We start from the raw sequence: 25575 nt of genomic DNA on the forward strand, positions 1-25575 counted from the left end.
AGTACAGGCCTGACGCTGGAAGCTGGCGGAAATTTTAAAATGGCGTGGATGCGCGGTGGCAAAAGTAGGCAATTTTAGGTATAAAGATTGCAGCCTTCATTCTTCAATATTCTTATCAGGGGCGTAGATTAAATATTTAAAAATAGGGATCAGTGAGCAAGTAATAGACAGACAAACAGAAGAACTAATTGTTGCTGTTGGTGACAGTGATAGAGATTCCAATGATGACAGTGAATGTGAAAATTAACCGTAAAACAAAAGCAATAGGTTAATTTTTTCTTTTTGATAAGTAATGTTTTTACATTATTTTCTAGTACGCTACTGTCCTATCTGTATTAATACTACAATTTACGCCTACTGAAAGCTTATTTTTGTATGGGTTCCAAGTGACTTACCCAAATAAGTCATAAATGGGCAAGTACCTGCGCGACCGCTCGCCAGCTTCCTTCGTCAGACCTGTACTCGTGAACGCATTTTCATCTCATTGACTTTTCATGTTATTGGCAAACCACGCAAGCACTAGTATTACAGGTAGTTTTCGTAGCGGCTTTGTAAGTTAGACAAAATGTGTGAAAACGGGTTGAGAAAACTTAAATTTTTAAATATTTAGTGCAGAGATATCAATAGTAGATCAAGAAACGAACTTCCCTTTATCATACCACAAAATTATTGCCACACTTATAGGTTTCCACTTAAGAGAATATTGAATTCTTTTTCTGTACAAGTCAAAAAGCAGGTATCGACTCATAATTAGTTTTTGGTGAACAAAGTTAAAAACTACAAAAATTTACTTAGTTTTCTTGTTCTATTCGTAAACAATTCAATTGTAGTAAACGATTATGTAAGCCTAAGCTGTTTTGTGTATTCTCTTGGTCCTGTTAACAGTCTTGCTAATTATTCCCCTGTTTGATATTAATATTTTATGATTAACTCAAAATTCTTTAAGTGCAATTTCAACAATTTTGCTGGCACTGAATGTATGTAAATCCGTTTAGATCAATATGACATTACACATTGTTTGAATTCAACTCTCCGAAGTATGCGTTTAAATAGTGTTGTACCTAGGTCTAATTCTATATTTCACGTTACATAAATATGTACATAATGAATTTCTTTTGATGGTACAGGCCTGACGCTGGAAGCTGGCGGATATTTTAAAATGGTGTGGATGCGCGGTAGCAAAAGTAGGCAGTTTTAGGCATAAAGATTACAGCCTTCATTCTTCAGTATTCTTATCAGGGGCGTAGATTAAAAATTTAAAAATAGGGATCAGTGAGCAAGTAATAGACAGACAAACAGAAGAACTAATTGTTGATGTTGGTGACAGTGATAGAGATTCCCATGATGAGAGTGAATGTGAAAACTGACTATAAAACAAAAGCAAAGGTTAATTTTTTCTTTTTTGAAGTCATGTTTTTACATTATTTTCTAGTACACTACTGTCCCATCTGTATTAATACTATAATTTACGCGTACTAAAAGCTTATTTGTGTATCGGTTCCAAGTGACTTACCCAAATAGGTCATAAATGGGCAAGTACCTGCGCGACCGCTCGCCAGCTTCCTTCGTCAGAGCTGTACACCTATAGAATTCAGATGCGTATTCCGATTGACTAACAGTAGATCGGTTGAAAATCGATAATTTCATACGAATAATCTTTCTCTATATATATGGGATATGGAAGTTAACTGGTTAACCGTAACACCAGTTTGAACCATATCGACATGGTATCTGAATGTTAAAATCGATGGTTAGGTTACACACACACTTACACTCACAGATACGATAATGTCGATATTAAATGATGATTTCTGTGAGAATGTTCGACGGTCCGGTCTCGTCGTGGTCAATTAATAATTTTATTAAAGTAATATTCGATCGTTTAATTTGACATAATCTGGATAGGTTTTAGAACGATCTCAACTGGGTAGCAATTAATTAACATAAATATCAGGAATATAAGACAAACTGATCCGAATGGATCCTTTTACGTAACGATGGTTACGTTTCACGTTTCAAAAGCGATATACTTGTAAAATACAATCTTGAGTTAGATACCAAACGGTTTCTGTTTTTTAATAGAAAACGGTACCTATACACACGTTTATTTTTTATGATCAAGAATTTAATACGAATAAAATTCAAGAACGCATTATGGCAAGCATAAAATGTAATTTATTGGTAAAGCTGAGTTAAAAGAGACTCGGCAAAATTATTGAGAGATTGGGTTTACGCCATCGATATACGTACGCAGTCTGAACAAACCAATACAAAAGAAAACGACTGAACTTAGCAATAGAACTTCAATTCGCTTTTAATTTAAGTTAGATTCTTGACCGTTACTATTAAATTATGTATTTTCCAGGGTGGCGGTCAAATAATTATTCAACTATATGCTTTTTGTAACGTTTCGGTTTATTCAACCATCTTCAGACTTTTGAAGTGTTACAGCTTGTACACAAATATTAACTTATTTTTAAACATTCTAGTTTCTAGTTCTGAATGTTTAGGTCAAACACCATAAACCAGATGGAGGGTTACTGCTTTACTCTCTCTTTCCTCTACTATCTTTATATTCGCTCTTTTCGTACTTTTTTTCCCTTGCATATCAGTAGTTTTGTTTTACTTTTATTTAGTTTCATACAATATCGTTTTGTGAATAGCGCTTCCATTTTATTTAAAGCTATGTCTAACTACCCTTGCTAGATGCTAATACTGCTACATCATCTGCAAATCCAAGCATACTAATCTTTTGCCCTTATATATTTATCCCTATAGTTGTACTGTTTGATATTGATCGCGTCTTCAATCATCATCATAATGTCATCAGTCTTAAGACTGGTTGGACACGTACCTCCACTCTTTCCTATCCTGAGCTAAACTTCGCATTTCCCTAAAACTAGAACAGCCCACATCTTTAACTATTTGCGAAGAGTAATCTAATCTAGGTCTACCTCTACCCCTCCTAACTCCTGTTTCTGCCTCTAATATGTCTCTGACTAGACCTTCATGCCTGAGAAGGTGTCCTACCAACCTATCTCGCCTATTTTTTATTGACTTCCATAGAGTCCTCTGTTCTCCTATTCTTTCCAATACCTCTTCATTTCTAACCTTTTCTACCCACGATATCCTCATCATCCGCCTATAACACCACATTTCGAACGCTTCTAACCTTTTCTTTTCCGCCGCTCCCACTGTCCATGTTTCGCACCCGTACAACGCCGTGCTCCAAACATACACCTTTAACAACCTTTTTCGAATTTCTAAATTAACCGTTCGCGAGCATAGAAGTGACTTCTTTTTATTAAAGGCGACACGACCCTGCGCTATCCTCTGCTTTATATCCCTACTACTCCTTCCATCCTCACTTATCTGACTTCCTAGGTATCTAAAATCAGCCACTTCTTCTAATTTTTCGTCTCCTATCTTTATATTCGCTCTTTCCCTACTTTTTCTTCCCTTGCATACCAGTATTTTAGTTTTACTTTTATTTATTTTCATACAGTACTGATCTGTCAGTACCGCTTCCATTTTATTTAAAGCTATCTCTAGGTCCTCCTTGCTAGATGCTAATACTGCTATATCATCTGCAAATCTAAGCATACTAATCTTTTGCCCTTGCACATCTATCCCTACAGTTGTACTGTCTTTAATGATGTTGATGGCGTCTTCGATGTATAGATTAAAAAGTAGCGGTGACAGTGTGCATCCCTGTCTGACTCCCTTCCTAATATTTATTTGTCTATCTTGCAGCTCCAGCTCTATAACTGCATGTTGCTCTTTGTACAAACTAAGTATCACTCATTTTTAAGTATATTTAACATCTTGTCCCATTTAACATTGTCAAAAGCTCCTTCTAAATCTTCAAATCCTATGTACGCACTCTTTCCTTTTTCTATCTCTTTCTCTATTGTTACCAGTAAAACTGGAATGGATTCCGGCGTTCCTCTCTTTCTTATAAACCCAAATTGATCTTCTCCTAATAATTGTTCTGCCCTTTTTCCATCCTCCTCTGTACAATTCTATAGTTTAGATTTTTGACGCATGGGAAGTTAAGCTAATTGTTCTAAATGTCTCGCACCTATCCACGCCTCTCTTTTTAGGTATGGTTACTACCACCTTCCGTTTATAATTCTCTGGGACTTTCCCCTTTTCTTAAATGTGACTAACCAGTTTACACATACGATCTCTAACCTCTCTCTTGTCCTGCATGTTTTGGAATTTCCGCCTGTATATCCCATCTATACCTGGCGCCTTATTATTCTCTCGGCATATGAAGTATTTATCAAGAAAAGCATTAATAAATAAAGATGTTTTATTTCTTGAATATTATAATATGTGTCAATCTACCAACTAATCAGTCTAAATTTATATTTTCCTTTAATGAATGTTTTTTCTTTTCCTAATCGAATCTTCATATACCTACCCTTTGATTAAAGGTTCAATATGTACCTTAACTCATTCTTTAATTATTTATCATTTTCGAGAAACTTCTGTGTCAAAAACTTTTCCACGCAAGGAGGAGAAAATAAACAATTGCGGAGTATCAATGTATGGCTGAAAGCTAGAAGAAATTGTGCCGGATGATTTGTATTGTTTTATCGCCGCAGTTCCCTGCGTTTAAGGTATTAGCTCGTACGATACCGATCCCGGCAAGGAGTCTTCTCGTAGCAATAAGTTTTCTTACAGAACGGGCAATAGATATAGAAGGTTGTATCTATACCGTACGTTGTATGTTACGTTACATACAACTTAGTAGATACATAGCTGGCGAGAGTCGTTCCTGACTGCTGAACAGAAGCATAAACCAGATCCGGAAGACGAAGATTCGAATCAGTTGCGGCAGCGACGTTTGCGAGATAAAGCTCAGGATCGACCTGCTGAATTACTGTCGCTTCAATAAGGATTTGCTCTCTCGTCTGATTTCAGATTATTGTTTACATGTCCGTAACCGGTTCCATTCTTACGTATTTGCAGTCGACGTAGTATCGCAATCACCGACTTCATATATACCATTTTTTTTTTCTATTTCCAACGGCTAATGTAAAATAGACACATATGAAATTTTATCAAATCAAATCGACTTTCCTACATAAACTGATGATACTGAAAATACGTAAATCCAATTGGTTTCAGTTTAACGTAGCTACAAATCATCTCAAAAATGCCAACGTTCAAAATCTTTTACCCCTGTATTTCTATCCCTACAGTTGTACTGTCTTTAATGATGTTGATCGCATCTTCGATGTATAGATTAAAAAGTAGCGGTGACAGTGTGCATCCCTGTCTGACTCCCTTCATAATATTTATTTCTCTACCTTGCAGCTCCAGCTCTATAATTGCCTGTTGCTCTTTATACAAACTATAGTATGTATAACTCTTCTATTTCTGTAACTCATTGCTACATTTTTAAGTGTATTTAACACCTTGTCCCATTTAACATTGTCAAAAGATTGTTCTAAATCTACAAATCCCATGTACGCACTCTTTCTTTTTTCTATAGTTTTCTCTATTGTTACCCGTAAAGCTAGAATGGCTTCCCGCGTTCCTCTATTTCTTCTAAACCCAAATTGATCTTTCTCTAATAGTTGTTCCGCTCTTTTTTCCATCCTCCTTTGTACAATTCTAGTTAAGGTTCTTGACTCATTAAGCTAATTGTTCTAAATGTTTCGCCCCTATCCGTGCCTCTCTTTTTAGGTATGGTTACTACCACCTTCCGTTTATAATCCTCTGGGACTTTCCTCGTCTCGTAAATGTGACCAACTAGCTGAAACATACGATCTCTAACCTCTTGTCCTGCATGTTTTAGAATTTCCCCCTGTATCCCATCTGCTCCTGGCGCCTTATTATTCTTTAAGTTTTTTAATGCTACATCGAACTCTTCTCTCATTATACTTAGGATAACCTATCTCATCTATCTCCACACTATCTTTCTTGTCTAATATATCTCCTAAACTCGTGTCCTGCGTATAGATTCTCTAAATATTCTTTACACCTGTCTGCCTTTTCCTCATTTTCTATCAAAATAACAGCTGCCTCGTTTCTTATATTATTACTACTGTACCCTACATCTCTGAAATTCCTTTTAATTATATTATAAGCTTCATCCGTTTTACCTACTTTAAACTTTGCTTCCACTTCTTCACACCTCCTATTAATCCACTGTTCCTTAGCTGCCCTACATTTCCTAATTATTTCCCACTTTATATATATTTTTCATTTGAAACAAAATGCTGTTGCAATTGTTATTCACTTTGAAAGAAACTTCTGGTAGGTACTCATCTTCAACTCTGACTGGCTTAAACATCTGTATCAGGACATTACCTGTAGAATAAGGAGTATGTGTTTCAACCTATTTGATAGATAGCATACTTTTATCACTTTTTTTATTTGTACCTAAGTATACGTATACCATATCATTAAGAAAACGAGAAATAAAATTTTCCGTTTACTCACAGGATTCAATTTTAAGTATAGGTTTGCGAATTAAACGTTTAATTAATAATATCAAGGTTCATTTCTTTTTTTTTTTCAATTTTTATCCTCCCATATCAATATTAATTAAATCTAGCCCAGTTTATTGTCCACTTCTTCATGAGTAATAAAAATATGCTTTCCGTAGCACATTAATATGTGTCAGTTTATGCAAATAGTTAATTAAATTTGAAATGTTTATTAACCGTTAGTTTTAAAATTTGACCGGCTCAAACCAAGAATAATAATTAATACATAGAGTGGTATCGTTTTGGAAATCCATACCGTTTCCGTATCCCGTTCGCCTTGGATTCCAAGAGCAACTGAAGAATTTACGACTTTTTTATCAACCTGTGCATATGGATCTGCTAATTGCACTTCTTTTGTTTGCGCTCTGCTAGCTGGCAGCGTTGCCAACTGGCACAAACAAAAAATCCTTTTGAGTGAATGCATAGTAGGTCTACAACGAATTCTGTACCTGAATTTGTACATTTGATTTTTGTAAATTTTTAGATAACAAAAACTGGTTCTTGATACGTGGTTAAACGCTAAATTGGTTCTAATTATTTTATATTAACAATCTAATGTTAGCCATATTAATTAAGTCACGCCTTTCTGTCAGGTCCCAATAATTATAATAAAAGCCAAAATGTGTGCAACTTTTATAATAAACTAGCTTTTCCCCGCGAAATTAATATTGTTTCTCCATAAAACCTTTCAGGTCCCAATAATTATAATAAAAGCCAAAATGTGTGCAACTTTTATAATAAACTAGCTTTTCCCCGTGAAATTAATATTGTTTCTCCATAAAACCTTTTAACCCCCAATTCACCCTTAAAACGTTTTAATTTTATGTAAGGTCGTCATCTTAGATTTCAAATACAAACGTAGCAACAACATTTCAGTTTCAGTTTCAAGTAAAACGGGCCAAAAACAGACATGCAATCTTTGCAAACCCTTTTCAGCGTCTTAAAGAAGTAGAATTTTGTAAAATATTGAAATATGTATGTATGTCACTAATTTTATGTGAAAAAGCATTAAAGCCAAGTTTCAGGTAAATCTGACTATAAATAAAACACCATACTTAACCTAGACAACATTACGTTTAGCTGTCAGTTGCGTTTTGTTATTCCATGTCAGTTGCGTTTTCTTATACCATGTTTTTTTTCCACGAGAACGAGTTGAAACGTATCCTATGACTGTATCCTGATTCTAAGCTACCTCTCTACCTATTTTCAGCCAAATCGGTTCAGCCGTTCTTGAGTTATAAATAGTGTAACTAAAACGACTTTCTTAGATTTCTGAATTTGTAGCTATAGACTGCCTTTTATTTTGATGTTAATTGTAAAACCTCCAATGCACACGAGATGGTCTTCTGAGAGACCAAAAACTTATCTAGAGATCTAAGTGTAATTTATTATATTATTATCATCTGAAATCCCTACATTGAAATAAATGTAGAAATATAATACAGGACTTAATCGTCGACAGGTTTTTTATGAACTCTATGGTTTAATAACTATATGCTTTCTTTGTAACGCATAATGTGGTTAAACGTTTTAGGTTTAAGGAACACGGAACAACTAAAAGAATTCTGTTACCTAGATGATTTTATTGCCTAAAGCCGCTCCTGTTAGATTTTATTTAGAGCAGTAAAGAATATATGCTCTTAATGGATGCGCTATAACTAGGTTTATTGTTCTTAGAATTAGTTTTATGACCATTTGTTTATGATCTTGTGTCCGCTATGCAATAACTATCTTTAATGATTGTCTCTGACCGAGGAGAGATTAATTTTGAATCGTTTTACCGCTTTATGATTATAAAATGCGATTACATCGTCGAACTAAAATTAATTAACGTGTAAAACATAAGCATTTAACGGTTAATAATATAATCTGTATATTTATTTGCTCCAGCTCTATAATTGCCTGTTGCTCTTTATACAAACTAAATACTATTGTTCTATATCTGTAACTCATCCCTACATTTTTAAATATATTTAATATCTTGTCCCATTTAANGTTAGATATTATTATTATTCTATTATTATAAGAACAAAAAGCAAAATGTGGGCAAAAAAATATTTATTGCAATCAAACACCGACGTTTCACTTTTTGGTGAAAGACTTTTTCAAAGTTATTAATTCTCTATGCGCAGATGATGCCTGAGATTCTATTTTTTCTACAAATACCTTGAAAGGCTTCTGTCAAAAGGCGAAATGTCAGTGTTAGCAGCAGTATCTATAAAAAGTTTTTTCTGTCCCCATTTTGGCGTTGATTCTTATAATAATTTTGAAGGAGGGATGAATTATTATACAACATATTACTACGGAAAAATTAAGGGAAAAGAAGGTACATGAAAAAGAAGTAGTATGAGCCATCTCGCATCATTTAGTGATATACATAAAGATGACCACATGTGAACACCATGGCCGCATATCCCGCAAGGGAATACATTTTGGATTTGTTTGATATTTCCATATTCAACTTATTTTTGTATTTTCTGGTAATACTTTTCCAATCGAACGCTAACGAGTGCAGATTATAGCTGATTATTACGTACAACTGACTTGTCTACGTATCACCTGTTTGCGAAGGTCACGAATAGGTACGTGTGTTTCGTCTAAAGCCGATAAGATGACCCAATAACTGTCCTTTGTGCACACTTTTTACATCTCCTACTCTGTGGTACTATGAGGAGATGCACTCTACAGTGCCTCCAGATATTACCCTTCAAATATTTCGGAATACTAATCAGACATAGTGTATATTAATCCACATTTTCATGTCATCAACGTCGTCAATCCTAAAAGACTGGTTGAACTCGCACTTATACTCTTTTCTGTCCTGAGCCAATCTTCACATTTTTCCTAAAACTAGAACATCACACTATTTGTTATTTATTCATGCAATGCCAAACAGTTGTTGTCTTCATCTGTCTTAATAATTGTTTAAAATATTCCTAAATAATCTACAAAATACCCAAACTTATTCAATTTACCAAAATGAGAATCTGTATCAACCATTTAATTTTAGAACTACTGGATATACTTTGATACAATTTTCAATCTCAATGCATTATCTCCTAATAATTATTTTCTATAATTGATATCCTAATAATTATTCTCTGTGATTGATATCCTTAGCTTTAGCAGCAATTAAATTTTCTTAAAACCTTATAATGATACAATGGTTATTAAATCATCATACTTAACTGATTGTGAGAAGCAATCTAATCTATACCTACCTCTATTCTTCTTAACTCCTGTTTCATCACATAATAACCATAATGACATCCAGGCTGAAAATGTTTTCAAATTCCCCATGGACAAAGTAAAAAGATGTTTTAACTTATGTAGTTAGTTAGTTTCAGAAATGCGTGAAAATAATTTACGTTGTTATGACCGATAACACACTTTTTCTCCAGTAGAAAGCAGCGTTAAGCACGGCGATTCCAAATAAACGAAAACTACAACTATTTTGTTGTCAACTGTCAACTACTGTTTTTTATGGTTAATTTCTTTTCGTAGTCCAGTAGAGTTTCAGTTTAATTAATTGGATGTTGTTTTTCCTTTTAGTTGTCGCCCATCAAAGGGCGTATAAAAGTAACATTAATTGGCGACGTAAATTGAATGTATGCGATCTTGAGTGTGTATGTGTAAGCCGCTGGCAAACGAGAATTTTATTAACTATTCAGCCTTCTTCCCTCTATTAATCGGTGTGATGAGATTAGATCTGGCTCGTAAACCCGGACACTCGATCGAAAACGGTGAACCGTGTACACACTTGTTCGCTTTTATGCCTAATCCCAAGCTTTAAGTTCATGTAAATCAGTAATACGGGGCAGTTATAGGTTTTGTCTCTCCTTACGACCATTACTTATCTGATTTCTACAAGTATATCGCACAATGATGTACATATTGAACGAATGAACGGTGTCAGTACCTAACTACCAGGCAGGAGTGGCTAGTGTACCAATAAGTGCTGCAGAGCTACAGGAATATCAAAGAAATTTAGTAGAAATGCGCCAGATAGTGATTTTGCTTCGTAACCCCCCCAAAAAAATACGTTTAATACTTTTGTTTTTGTTCTGGCCGGGTTTTCCATTAAATACCACTCTCCCTTACCAACGTCTCTCAGCAATTTATTAATTGTACTCTATGAAAGATAGAAAAGAATGGAGGTGCATGTCTAACCAATCTTCGAAATGACGACCTTATGATGATGATGATGATGGAACAGAAATTCAGAAAAGGAAAGTCGATAACCTTATTAGCCCTTATCAATTGTATGTAGCAGTTTGAGGTCTACCGAGCATCCAACAGAACCTCTACGGTTAATGATTCATATCTTCGTTCTGGCAGGTTTACCATTAAAATACTACCTTCACCAAAATCTCAAACCACGAGCAATTTTCGTACGAATTTCGCGACGACCCGTCTCATGCCCAAATCATTGGCAGGAGCCAATCGATATGTATAGGTCCTTAGCAACTTCTCTAAATATGTTTCGACGATTATTTTCTTCACTTCATCAATGTTTTAGTTTGTTGTTGACGTGCTCGGGCACCCGGCACGCTCTTCATCGTCCACATCTTCTCGAACGTCTGAGAATATTTTGTACCACCGATAAATGTTGGTTCAGTCCAAGGTAGCTTTACAATATGCCACAGTCAACATTCGGAATGCGTCCACGTACTTGATTTTTCCTTTCACGCAAAATTTTATACAGATTCTTTGATCCATTTCAAAAATCGAAGACGAACCAAAACATGTGTAAGCAAAACAGCTGTCAAAAATTAACTGAACTTTCAACATGGCCGAACTTGTTGGTATAAGTGAGAGACATGAGTACCAACATAACGCCACAAAAAATCGACTATACATAACCAAAAATTCGCGATACTTTTCGAGCAGACCTCGTATGTGATGCATCAAATACTACGATTCGAATCGGGTCACTGACTAGAGAAACTTTTAAGAGGCAGATCGGGAACCTTTATATTATCCTGACTAGTGTAATTGGAGCGAATTGTAACGTCCCGACTAGATTGACCTATATGGTGTCAATCAGGGTATTTCACAGGGTTTTGATTTACGATTTATAATTTGTTTTAAACTGATATTCATAATGGTATGTCTATCATTAAACAGTAACATTTTTGATGTATCCATCTTGTTCAAGTTATTTTGCTTTCGATGCTCTTTTTCTTGAACTGTTTAATTATATTTATTGTTGAGTGCACCCGAGCTTAGGCTAACTTAACTCAAGATTTTCGTCCATTTTTTCAGTATGGAAAATCAAGGATTTATTTAATAAGAGATACAGTGTTCATTTAATTTTGTATTATTACCGAAACATCGGACAAAAACAGCTAGAAAGAAAATAGTGTCCTGCAATTTTGTAAACAAACAGACATTTTTTCTAGGTTTTAAGAATCCTATTTTTAAACGAGTAAATACTTATTGCCTACTAGGTAATTATTTTTTAAAATGTATGACACATGTAAACAAAAATGTTAAATCTACTTATTTTTTTTCTTCGTCCTTGTGAAACTATTTATAATTGTTTATAATAAATGCAATCGTTTTAACTAATAAACAACAAAACGATCAGCCTATTTCACTTATGAAAAAAACCGTCTCTTTATATTTGTAGAGTTCCTTCGAAATTAATTTCGCCTTTTCGAAGATAAGCCCGCACAAACAAACAGACAGACAGACAGGTGTTCGGTGTGTTATAGTAGCTTGCAGATGGTCACGTGAACTTACTAAAGGCAGTTATTCTGATACTAAAGACATGTACTTCAATTTTGTTTTCTCCTAATAAATACGCCTAGTTGTATGTACATATATAAACAAAAATACTTAGATATACTTCATTTACTTTCTCTAGCGATGTGCCCCTTCCAATGTCTTGGATGCGCGCTGGCAAAATCGTAGGTAGGAAGAAAAAAGCTCATTATACTCTCGACTCTTGTTCATTAAACATACTTTCTCATACAGTACCTGCCGAAAGTTTTGTTCAATCATGAATAGTAGGGCGAGCCGAAAACAAGCGTTAAAGCCTTTAATATGTCTTAAAATATAAATAAACATCTCGTTGATATTTTCAGTAGTAAATGGTACCAATAACAGCACATTTGAGCAATGCAATTGTAGTAGATAAAATGGTCAATTTTTCCGTGCAGTACTGTACGGATTATACGCTCCTCACCGGTTAAGAGTTTGGCCGACAGTTGTCTCCTTTCTTTTCTGGCCTAGTGCTGTTCTTTTCTACTTTGCGCCGGTTAAACTGAAGGTCATATCGCTACAGAAAGTAAACGAAGTATACTTGGCAATTTTATGTTGGTACTCATCACGTGTAGAGAATGTGGACATAATATATTTTGTTATTTTTACCTAAAACTGTTGAAAACTCAGCTGTTAAAACAGACATCAATTATATTGTCTTTGCAAATGAAAAACAATAAACATTTCTTTGAAACACCAGGAGATTAATAAAGTCAAAAATATCAAATTACTGTATTTGGAAACAAATACATATTAAGTGAGTAATATTTATTCTTTACCACGATAGGTATATACATACTTAATACGGTTTGGATGTATCATATAAAGTGTGACCTTATCTCCTACGTGAGCTCGACCTGCTCTAGAAAACCAATTTCGTCATTTATTGGAAAATAAAATCCATAAATGGATTTCCCATGGTGTAACGACGAAAGTTGTTTTATAAAATATCGTCAATATGTTTAGAAAGCTGATGATACAAATTGATGTTTTAGGTAAATATATATACCTTCGTGAACGTAAAACCTTTGGTTGATGTACACATGTGTAACATTATTAATTAATAGTAAGACGTTTCTTACCAGATTTTCACTTTATATATAAAACATTCTACCAGTCCGTCCTTTTTTTCTAATACAAGCAACGAACCAAATTACGTATTAGGTAACTTCTTATGTTAATTTGTAGAAATTTTACACCATTCTAACAATAACAACGATGTAATCTGATATACGATAACAAAATTCTTATTCCATATTATAGTAGAGATCGTTCAAAAAAACTTTTTCGGTCGTAAAGTTTTAATAGGTGCTTCATTAGTCATTTCTAAAAATTGCCACATTAACAATATAAATTGGTAACTAACCCAGGTACACTGCTAAATAGAGAATCAAGATTTCTTTTCAATGATGTATGTACCAAAAAATTACATGCTGTAAAGGGCCATATTGATCTATGTTAAAAGCACAATGTATTTAAAATTACTTAATTGGATAAGGATTAATGCTGTATTGCTTAAAATCGTTTCGTAAATAAGCCATTATTTCTCGTAAAAAGTAAAGGATACAAAATGGTTATTGTGGGTTAACCCTAAGAGATGGGCATATACCATCGCGGACTTACTTGTAGACCTTTTTAAGGTGTACAATACTGTAGTATATTATTTTGATATATCTCGTAGGGTTCAGCCAGCGGTTGCAATGTAAGCGCAAAAAAATGTGTTTATTTACGACATCACATCACAAACCTCTAAAATTATCAGTGCTTCTCTACTATATTATGCATGTATTATACATATAAACCTTCCCCTTGAATTACTCTATCTATTTAAAAAAAACGCATTAAAATCCGTTGCGTAGTTTTAATGATTTAAGCACACATAGGGACAGACAGCGGGGGAAATGCGTTGCATGATTTCGTTACGAAGCAACTCGCATGAAACGAACTTACCCTACCGTGTGTAAAGAAGTTTCACTTCAAAAATTAACATCACTAACATATGTATGGTTTAGAGCATTTATGATCTAAGCATTGATCTAAATATAGCTAAAGCACTTGAAATTACGTATTCTCCCTTTATAGCACGAAAAAGTTGAAATAATAAACAGTACAGGTCTGTCTTCAGGACAATTTTACAAGTCTAAATTTAATAGCTTCGATGTTTCTGTCAGTTCAGAGAATGTTCAGCTCATGAAACTCAAAATTTCTATTGTTTCCTTTGCAATATTTAAATTTAGCAAATCACTCTATATATATATAGTGAAGTGTTTGTTTCTAAAAATAGTTTTCATATTTACACAGTTTCTGCAGGTGTTTTCGCAGAAATAAAAATATACATATTCATATATTTTATCAATGGCATAAGATCTGATATTTAATAAAATTCGTTTCTTGCGTAATAGTCGTACCTATGTAGATCAAATTTATTTTGTTTGTATACATACGGCTATATGTATGTATGTATGTATACGGAGATATCTATTAGCCATCCATGGCCAACTTCCCGAACAATATGTTTTCAGAGATTTATGGACCGGCATGCGGCACGGGCATCACATCGTGTTCTTATCTCATCTATAGTACGATGTTTATGTGTATATATCTCGGTGATTCCCGTATTTCTCATGAATATTTATTTATGAAATGATAATCAACGATGAGGCCCAGTAAAAAGTATTGCTTCTTCTAACGGAATCGGTCAAACCTGATCTCGAACGCGACGTTATGAACGCTTTATAACAACGATTGTAAACTCTACTGTTTATTTATTTTTTTATTTTAAAGAAAATTGTCTTTTCAAAGTTATATTTTGGCACAGAAATTATTAAAGACCATATCGATAGCCAATCAAATAGTATCTACATCGGACGTAAAATATGATACTGACTAAGGGCTAGCTACTTCTACTTCACCTTTTCCACAATAACATCATCTTAATTAGCCGTATCATTACTAACATAGTATTTCTTGATTGAACATTGACATTTAAACGCTCAACACGTCAACGTTCACCATTCTTAATTCTAGAAAGTAGTACCAGAGTATAAAGATTCTGTACAGTAGGTTCACTTCTCAGTCACGCCCATACACTTTCATCTACGAATTCCGAGCTAAGCAAATACTGATTAGAACAGGGTGTCATCGTGAAGCCACAGTATAAATACATTTTTATGTAAACCCTTTGGGAAATCTTTTTAACCATCCTCTTATATGAAAGTTCAACATACATAAAGTTGTTTTATGATGGCATGCCAAGAACGTCGTTATTTTCAGCGAATCAAAGCAGTGAACCTACTGTATGAAATCTTTATGCTGTGGTAGTACCTATCAAAAGAGGAGATAGCCGCACAGATTTTCATCGTAAATCTGAACGTATACAATAATCATAGATATTAGCACACTGCTATACTGTAACTAGTTGAACCCGTTTAAATTTGGATAGATGAACTCCATAGCTTTTTGGTTCTATTTGGTTACGTGGATACCTCCTTTGGGATAGCTATATACGAGGGTTTAGATAGAAAAGTCGAAATACTATACTTGTACCTTGTCGAACATTTTTAGACCCAGAATAAAATGTAGCAGTTTTCTATAATGGTTTTTATAGAAGATGCAAAACAGGTAACAATTAATAAATTATTTAGGTATCTATCTGATTAATTGGAAAAACATACATGCATATATTACAATCGAATGTAGAGTAATTTACAACAAAATAAGTGTCGTAGTAAAAAGTTAATTAAACTTAAGCGATGTTCATAAATATAATTTTCATAGAATATAGTACATTATTAATACCCACATTTGGATGGTGCCTTATCTGTAAATGACGCATCATTCAACAAACATAATTTTCTACGTACCTAATAGGTTCTTTTATATATGTTCAGATATAGGGCGATTTTTTATTCAGTCATTAAATCTAGCTTTAAGTCATTAAATCTGATGTACAAACGGTCACAACTGATTTGTAGAAGAATTAAAATTGATAAAATTCGGTTAAAATTTTAAATACGTCATACCTAATTAACACAGATGCCATTGCTCTTTGACCAATGAGCATGAATGGTTATATCTAACAGAAGTCGTAGGTTAAGCATGAATATTCAAAACGACCAAATGGCAAGTTAAAACACCCACAACGATCTTTTAAAAATTCTTCACATAAAATATTTCCCCATCCGGCACGGGTACATCACATAAAATATTTCGTGCAATTAGAAACGGCGATATGTGCCTATAAGATAGAACGAGTCGACGTTCCCGGTGCCTTACCTACTTAATAATTGTCACTTCTAACGATAAAATCGTTCTTTACCGACAACATGATACGTTACAATTATTAGTATTCAGATTTTTAGTATCCTAAAAGATAGACGAGAATGTATTAAACGGATAACGAAAAATCAAGATGAAACCGCACAGCAGGTGTTACATCTTTGCCTTCTTGTTTTTCTTCCTTACCATCATCCACTTAATAAATTTCGGCTGTAACAGACGAGAAACTGAATGGGAGTCAGTAAAAAAGTAGTTTTGTGGGCATACACTAGTGACGCGGAAGATGTAGGGATATTCTACTATATGCAATTGCCAAAAGGGGACACTTTTTTAAAAATACCATATGGTGAAATTTCCTTATTAATTTGAGGTTATGTCTAATGGATAAGGTTAATTCACTAATACGACATGGTAGAGGAAAATTCGTACAAATGCCTTCATATATATATATATATCAAAGTAATAATAAGTCCCATAAATATAATCATAAGTTTTCAAGGGGTGTCGTGATTTGTTTTCGAGAATTTGGTTAGTTTTGGGGCAGTTTTCAGAAAAGCGGGACATAGCCTCGGCTAGACATGGGTGCAAAATATATTCCACATGTTTTAGTTAACGAAAGGACTGATATATTTAATAAATAAAAAATATGCTTATGATGAGGACACCATGGATAGAGAAGGTTTGAAATGAAGAGGTATTAGAAAGAACAGGAAGTCAATAAGAAATAGTCAGTGACATATTAGAGGCAGAAACAGGAGTTAAGAGGAGTAGATGTAGACCTATATTAGATTACTGTTAGCAAATAGTTAAAAGAGTGGAGGTGCGTGTCGAACCAGTCTTAGGACTGACGACATTATGATGATGATGCTTATTTTTGTGCGTCCTCGAGTTAAAGCTAAAATTAATCATTTTAAAACGCAAACTATCCATTTGATAGCCAGTAATATTAAAGTCGTTATTAAACATTTTAAGGTTTTTAAGAATCCGTTGTGCGTATACAGTCGAACTAGGTTATATCGAACGAAATTTAAAGAACAAAATTACATTCCATTTAAACACGTGATACTTATGCTTGGATGTAACAGACAGATATGAATTTATAAAGAACGATCAGCTTTAGCGAACGTTTTTGAACAGGAAATTAACATCTCTGCTTGCAGTTTTGACGAACTAATATTTCTTCGTAAGATCGACCTAACCAATCATAAATTCAAAATTCTTCCATAACCTTCTACGTAAGGTATGTTTCAAACCGTCGACAAAGTTATATTTGAAGAGAAATAATCTTTTATTAAAAGCCAGATTCAAAACGAAACAACTGAATATTTTATAGTAAGTAAAAAACAGAAATTATTGAAACGTCCTAGTATGGTAGTACCTATACGTATGCACATTGCCTTTAACAGTTTTTTCCTAAGAGTCTTTAAACGTATCTGTAGCACCTATGTATTTTATCAGTTTCCTTGGGAACAAGTTTTATTTTTATGCCCAATTTGTGTATTTCTGAGATAAATGATATATAAAAGTTGTTTTTTTTTTAATTTCGTAGTATCGCTAGTAACGAACACACGGCGGTACCGAACAAAATTCTTATCCTGTTCGTGCTAGTTATAAGTGAGTTCAACTGTAGTTAAAATTAAAATTATCTTTTACAAAGAGTAATTATAAATTCTCAATTTCATTTAATACAGGTGTTACGTTTTTTGCATCAGAGTACCGTCAAACTGCTTCTAGAAGTGCGGTTATTATCTGTTACAAGTGGGTCACTTAATCACCGAAAATAATTGGGCTGAGTGACCTGCCCCTTGGCGCTGTCGTCTTCAATTCTGTTATTATTTTTTCTTTTATTTCCTTCGTCGCTTGTCAAAATCGTGCCGAGCGAGAGTCGATCGAGACCTGAGAGGTGCTCGTGGCTCTGAACGAAATCACAATGATTTGACTTATGCCCGCGTCCTTAATAACGAAAACGATTGTTCTATTTCTCAGCCTTTGTTATTATTGTTGTTATTATCATTACTACGAGCCACGATCGTTAAGACGATACCATTTTTAACGATTCAACGGGCCCAGTATGTGAGATCATAATGGATTACGTTCTTTAGAAAAACACGCTCCGAATGCACATCGGTTTAAAACAAATCATTATATGTATGAAAATAATAATAGTCCCTATATGTGACCCTATATTTCACTTTGCAGACCACCGGTGTTTATGTGTGGTGGGTAGTGGCCTTGAGTCTCCGATCATGTACTATGGTAGTTGCACATCTGTATATGTGGCGATGTCGATTTAGAACATTTCCATAATTACACCAAAATATTCTAAAAAATGTTTGAAATCTCTACAATTTCTCCAATTTAGTGGGTGTGTGGGTTTGTGGATTGACCACCGGCCACCAAACACCAATTTAAAGTAAATCAGAATGTACCAGAAGTTTCTTGAATGTTTCTAGCTCAACCGGAATGTTCTCGAATGTCTACAATTGTCTTCAAGTAGAATATTCTACAACCATTATGTATGGATGGCAGGAATAGCTTCTGACAGTGTATTTCAACCAAAATTTTAAAGAACGGTTTCGGATATTCTAAAAGAATCCATGATTTGTCCAGTTTCGTGAAGCAAAGCCTTTACTTGGTAATTCTAACTGCGAAAGATTTTTTACTTCCTTTTGAATTTTAAAAAAGTTGAAGTGCATTCCGTCCACGCCCGTAAGTATAAGACACGCTTACGGATTGAGGTCGGAGGTTAGTAGTGGGTGGAGGAAATGAAAAATACTGACCTTGCAGCCCTCACAGGTGAAGGCACCAAAGTGGAAGCCCGCCGCCGGCTCTCCGCACACCTTGCATAGTTGGTTCATCTAAAAATCAAAATTAACTAATTTACTAAGTATTCAAATCGCAGCAAAATAATTAGCTGAAAGCTCGCTATTTTTATAAACTAACGAATTCGAAGTGGTCAGAGTGTTCTGTCGAAACTGTCAGACGCGAATCGCGATCTCGATCTTGTTGGATCTCACCAGCGCGTAGCAGACAGTTTCGACACGACACGCACCAACTCTACCTGTTGCCTTAACACAGCGCGTTTTATGAAATCCTACAAATGGCGCGGTAAACGCCATCTGTAGTAAAATGCTGCATTTAGTGGAATTCACTATGCTCAACAAGGTCCATTTAAATAGGCACGTTACCCAAATCTAAAAAAGAAATTCGAAGTGGTGAGTGTTCTGTCGAAACTTCCAAACGCGCTGATGAGATCCAACAAGATCGAAATCGCGATCCGCGTCTGGATGCATTCGTATTAGCGTTAATGCATCTCAATAAATCCGTAACACACTGTAGATATGCCACACCCCTAAAATCTGATGCAGACTCTAGTAAACTAAAATATTCGATGTCAATATCGAAATTAATAATAACAAAACTAACTGTTTTACACAATCACGGCCGTCTCAGATTCAGGTATCGTTTCCTTATAGCAATTGTTTGTCTCGATTTAATTAATTGGAGTGCCAGGTGCCGCTGTCGTTGACGTTGTGGCTGCCGTTTTACCGTTTTAAGAGCCAATTTGGAGGACGGCGATGAAGATTTTTAAACGAGCACACGAATAAAAAAGCCCGAAAATAAAACGCTAACTGCCCGTAAAAAACACACGCAGTCGCTTAAGCCCATCAATTTCGGTGAAACCATTTTATTTATGTACTGGGTCATCTGCTAATCCTTATATTCATGGTCGTTTTCGAACATTACATCAAAACTGAAATCGTAGGCATCTGTGAAAATCCATACTGCTTATAAATTAGTAATTTAAATCGAGGGAGGTCTATGATAAAGATCGTACTGAAATTTATTAAAAACGTCATTCGTAGGCATATTATATTACGTTTGTTGCACACAATTCAATTTTAGATACATTAAAATTAATTAATTATCATTATTGACAATTGTGACTAAATAAATGCACTTAATCTAATCCAAATTTAGATGAATGGGTACCTTTGTCGATGGTATCGAACACTATATATTCCAGTCAGAAAAATGTTTCCACTATAACCCAGGCGTGAATACAAAGGGGACTCACATATCTAACTTTTAGACAGTTCTACCTGCACATCTCCTGGGTACAATTGTCCCTCTCTCCTAACTATCCGAGTCATATCTAACTTTCAAACAGTAGGTACTATCTACTCGTTTATCCTGGATATAATTGTCCTCCCCCTCTTATGGCTCACCCGAGTCATATCTAACTTTTAGACAGTTAGATCTACTTGTTCTCCTGGGTGTTGTCTCCTAGGCTCTAGGCTAGCACCTCATAGGCGCCCCTCTGGCGGTCGTATATTTTGCAAAGTACTTTTTTTTTATTAGGTACTTCCTTATTTTTTCTTTTAGGTTTAAAAACTTCCGCGCGCGCCCCTTTTTAACCTTGCGCCCCTAGGCATATGCCTACATTGCCACTGCTCCTTCCCCTGACTCATCCGAATCATATTTAACTTTTAAACACTACTATCTACTCGTTTATCCTCGATGTAATTACCCCTCCTCTCCTGACTCACAGGAGTCATATATAACTTTTAGACATTTCCTTTTACTCGTTAATCCTGCATGTAATTACCCCCCCCCTCTCCAGACTCACCCGAGTCATACCTTACTTTTAGGTAGATCTATCTACTCATTTCTCCTGGCTGGTGCAGTCGCCCCCCCCCTCCTGACACATCCAAGTTATATCCAACTTTTAGACAGTTCGATCCTACATGTTTCTCCTGGGTGCAGTTGCTCCCCCTCCTGACTCATCCGAGTCATATCTAATATCACATTTTGATAGTTCTGTCTACTCGTTTATCTTAGATGTAATTGTCCCGCTCTCCTGACTCACCCAAGTCATAACTAACATTGAGACGGTTTCATTTACTTCTTTCTCCTGCGTGCAGGTGCCCCCTTTTGACTTATCTGAGTCATAACAAACTTTTAGACACTTTTGCTACTCGTATCTCCTGGGTGCAACTGCCCCCACCCCTCTAATTTGTCCAAGTCATGTCTATGTAACCATTCATCGGCTATCTCACAAAAATTTATTTCAATTTTATATATTTTGAACTTACTCTTGGCAAATAGTTAAGGATGTGGGCTGTTCTAGTTTTAGGGAAATGCGAAGTTTAGCTCAGGATAGGAAAGAGTGGAGGTACGTGTCCAACCAGTCTAAGGACTGATGACCTTATGATGATATTTTGAACAAATTGGCACACATGATTATGAATGCCGGTGCATGTCCATTTCCCTTTTGGTTGCCGTGTTCTCCCGAGGGTCCTGTAATTGGCTAACAAATAGATATACTTAATACAATGGGATATTCAGTATGAACCACTGAAAAATGTCTAAATACTCTTCTCTAAATGCCTTCGTTCCTCCAGCCAATTACATATGACGTCATAGGTAAATAATTTCCTTCTCCTCAATTAAAAGAATGCCTGGTATAGTTTTGCGTTTCCAAAATAAACGGCATTTATTTTCTCGAATTTGTTAAATGCGTTAGGTATAGAGCGAAAGCTTGTCAAGCGTCTGCCCTTGACGTAAAGCGTGCGCGCACATGTTACCTCGCTTCGCACACATACCGTACACGTGTCAAAATTAATTCCAATTATTATGGCGATGCATCACGGCAAATGGTGCAATTTGTCGTAATGATCTGACGTGGGGGCATTTCGTAGGAGCGCGTTATAATGTTTCAAGATCGGGACGCAATAAATTCGCGCGCTAACAGCACCAGGCTTCATCTTTACCACCGCAATTTATCTGCGGGACGCAACGATGATATCGTCAAAGGTTGCTTGGCGAAGGCAACTAGAGAACGAGAATGTGCGCACATTTCGCGATGTCACTCTCCTCATATGCCTCATCACACACCATGACAGCTACGTGTAACGTGCACATACTCGTGTAGGTACTAATAATACACCAATCGATTGGGTGTAACTTCTCGCATTGCATTTGAGATTTTCCAACCAATTTTCCGTAGTGTCTACAGGAACAGTTGATGCAAAACAGAAACCAATCATGTTATGTAAGTGAGAGACATATCGTACTAAGCCGCTGTTGATATATTCTCAGGAAATAAAAACAATTGGATTACATAGGTGTAGGTAGTCATTTGGTTTATTATTCTACAATTATTGGGTTATTTTAAGTAAATTTCGTCCTTCGGTTATTCTTGGAATTCCCTGAAGATACAGTGCGATAACTGTTTTTCGACAATCATCATCATAAGGTCCTAGGACTGGTTGGACACGCACCTGCACTCCTTCCTATTCTTTTTAATTTTCGCATTTCCCTAAAACTAGAACATCCCACATCCATAACTATTTGCGAACAGTAATCTAATCTAAGTCTACCTCTATTCCACTTAACTCCTGTTTCTGTCTCTAATATGTCTCTGACTAGACTTTACTAGACATTCATGCCTGAGAAGATGTCCTACCAACCTATATCGCCTATTATCACTTCCACTCTGTTATCCTAGTCTTTCTAATACCTCTTCATTGCTAACCTTCTATATCCGGTGTCCTCATCAGTCGCCTCTAACGTTTTCAACACTAAGAGCGAACGACAAGACCAAGACTGAATATGCAAGACCAAGATCAAATAAGCAAGACTAAACGAAAATTTGTTACTTCCAGTGGATTTATGAATTAAACTATTTGAAGCAGCTTTAATATATTCTTTTCTTGGAATAAAAGATTTTTTATATTTGAAATTTTCAGTTTGTTTTACAAGATTGTGACACTAAATATAAAACAGTAACTTAACACTGTTTAAAAAAAGGGATCTACAGGAATGTCTACAGGAGTAAATGTTCTTTGTTTCCATGTCTGGATAAGACATTGTTGGAGTATAGGGACATCTCTTTTTATATGCGTATAATCGTATATTTTATTTCATTAAGGGTTTCAGCCCCTCTACATCCCATTAAGAGTTAGTTTCCGAAAAATATAAAAAATTTATGCATTATATAAGTTAAATTTTGTAGATTCTCTGTCGATTCAATGACGGTATGTATTAAATGTATTAACTCTATTAAAATTTCGTAGAGGTTGCATTTTTAAAATTCTCTTCCTATGGGACTAAGCTAACCTAACCTAACCTAATCTAATCATCTATGCATACAAATAAAATTAAATTAAATCCATAGAAAATGACGAACCAGTTAATCCGGACATATAGATATTATGTATTACATTTTGGAACCTCCTTGTATATTCCTCATTTTGGGCAGTGCCTTAAGTACGGTTTGTGATCAATGTAATAACAATATAAAAAATTTTTAATCATTTATTTAGCTATTCAAGTACAGTTTAACTTGGAGACATCAATAGTAGGTTAAGAAACGAACCCTTCCAGCCTTATACCATACACTGATTATTGAACCAATTTTGTGTTTGCTCTATTGTTAGTTTTATTTCCTACATCTAAACACTAATGCTAAAGACAGAAGAACAAAATTTCAATTCAATTCAAACACAATTTCAATTAGACGTAGTTTTTTTTACTAATGGAGGAAATTGTCGTCGAACGAAGATGAGCAAGAAAAGTTTCATCCTGCTCTTCCGTAAGTTGTAGGAAGAGAAAGCTTCGACTGTTGATGCTAAAATTTCTCCATTTCGACTTTCAAACAATACAGTATTTGTTAGGTTAACAGCGCAGCGTGGAAGGAATGCTATAAGCAGTTATTCCGATACTGATGGGTCGCAAGGAGTGCAATACAGTTCTAAGTGACCTTTTATGTTAAAATACGAACCAGCTAGTTACACATTGCGATGCAATATGTAAAAGAGACATTTATTTCCTTACATTTACGCGACGGGTAAATGCTTACAGGGCGTTCATTATTTAATGAAACTACTACACTTTAAAACGTCAGTGAAAAACGTTGCCACCCTGAATGTATGTCGTGAATTCGATATTAGCGATACGAATTTTATTTAAGTGAGGGCGTTGTCTATATTCAAACTGAAATCTAGCCATACATCAAAAGAGTACAGAGATATATTAAGATCATCACTTCTGTCTGTCTGTCAAAAGTTTCATTGATCATCAAACCCTATAGAGCACCGGAGAAAGAGCTTAAGGTACAAATACAGGAAAAATGATTTGAACACTTACTCAGAGGACATTCCTGTAGATCCCTTTTTTTTTAACAGTGTTAAGTTACCTACTTTTTTTATATTTAATGTCACAATCTAGTAAAACAAACTGAAAATTTCAAATATAAATAATGTTTTATTTCAAGAAAAGAATTATATTAAAGCTGCTTCAAATAGTTTAATTCATAAATCCACTGGAAGTAATAATATTGATCTTAGACTTGTTTTTTTTCGTTCGGTCTTAGTCTTGCTAGTTTAAAAATACGTTTTCTTTAAGTTAAATTTTTATGATTTATTGAAATTAATCATCATTGTAGCCAAAAGCCGTCCACGTCATTGGGATGAAGCCTTCTCACCCCGAGTAAAGTTATTCTTTTCAATTTCACTCTACCGAATTACGAGCAAACTAGCTCCATAAATTTCTCTAAAATATTACCGGAAAAGGTCCATTTGTAGGACTAAACAGCCGATTGTGTACGAATGGGGTACTGAAACAGTACCGCGTTTAGTACGAAAAGAACACGGATACAGCACCGATTGCTTTCCAGAAAGCTCCTGTAATACCACCGAAAGAGCGACGCATTTATACTAAAAAGGCGCCGAAACAGCACTAAAGGGATACTAAAAATTTAATTTTGTATGTGATGCTGTTTTGGTGTTATTATAGTATGCTTTTTGGCGAAGCGCTGTTTGAGGGCTCTTTCGGATCTTTGTTAATGTGGTGCTGGTTTGGAGCTGTTTTAGAGTTTCAAAAGGTAGTGTTTTGGTTATAATTTTAAAATTTAAATTTTTTATCTGATTTGTACGAACTATTTCGGTGGTAATTTAGGTCATTTCAGATATTTGGAGGCGATTCGGTGGTGTTATAATTCTTTTAATTTGTACTCGGGACACAA

General features: G+C 35.0%; 1 protein-coding gene across 1 annotated transcript in view; it reads right to left on the minus strand.

The window, feature by feature from the left end:
* Positions 1-25575, minus strand: part of LOC108744596 (nuclear receptor subfamily 2 group C member 1-like) — an 89664-nt gene that overhangs the window by 41114 nt on the left and 22975 nt on the right. The window contains exon 2 of the mRNA XM_018480460.1: positions 19328-19405. Within this exon, the coding sequence (XP_018335962.1) occupies positions 19328-19405 (78 nt within the window). The remainder of the gene's footprint in view (positions 1-19327; positions 19406-25575) is intronic.

This window comes from Agrilus planipennis, unplaced genomic scaffold (assembly GCF_000699045.2).
Source record: "Agrilus planipennis isolate EAB-ADULT unplaced genomic scaffold, Apla_2.0 scaffold47, whole genome shotgun sequence".
Classification (NCBI taxonomy): Eukaryota; Metazoa; Arthropoda; class Insecta; order Coleoptera; family Buprestidae; genus Agrilus; species Agrilus planipennis.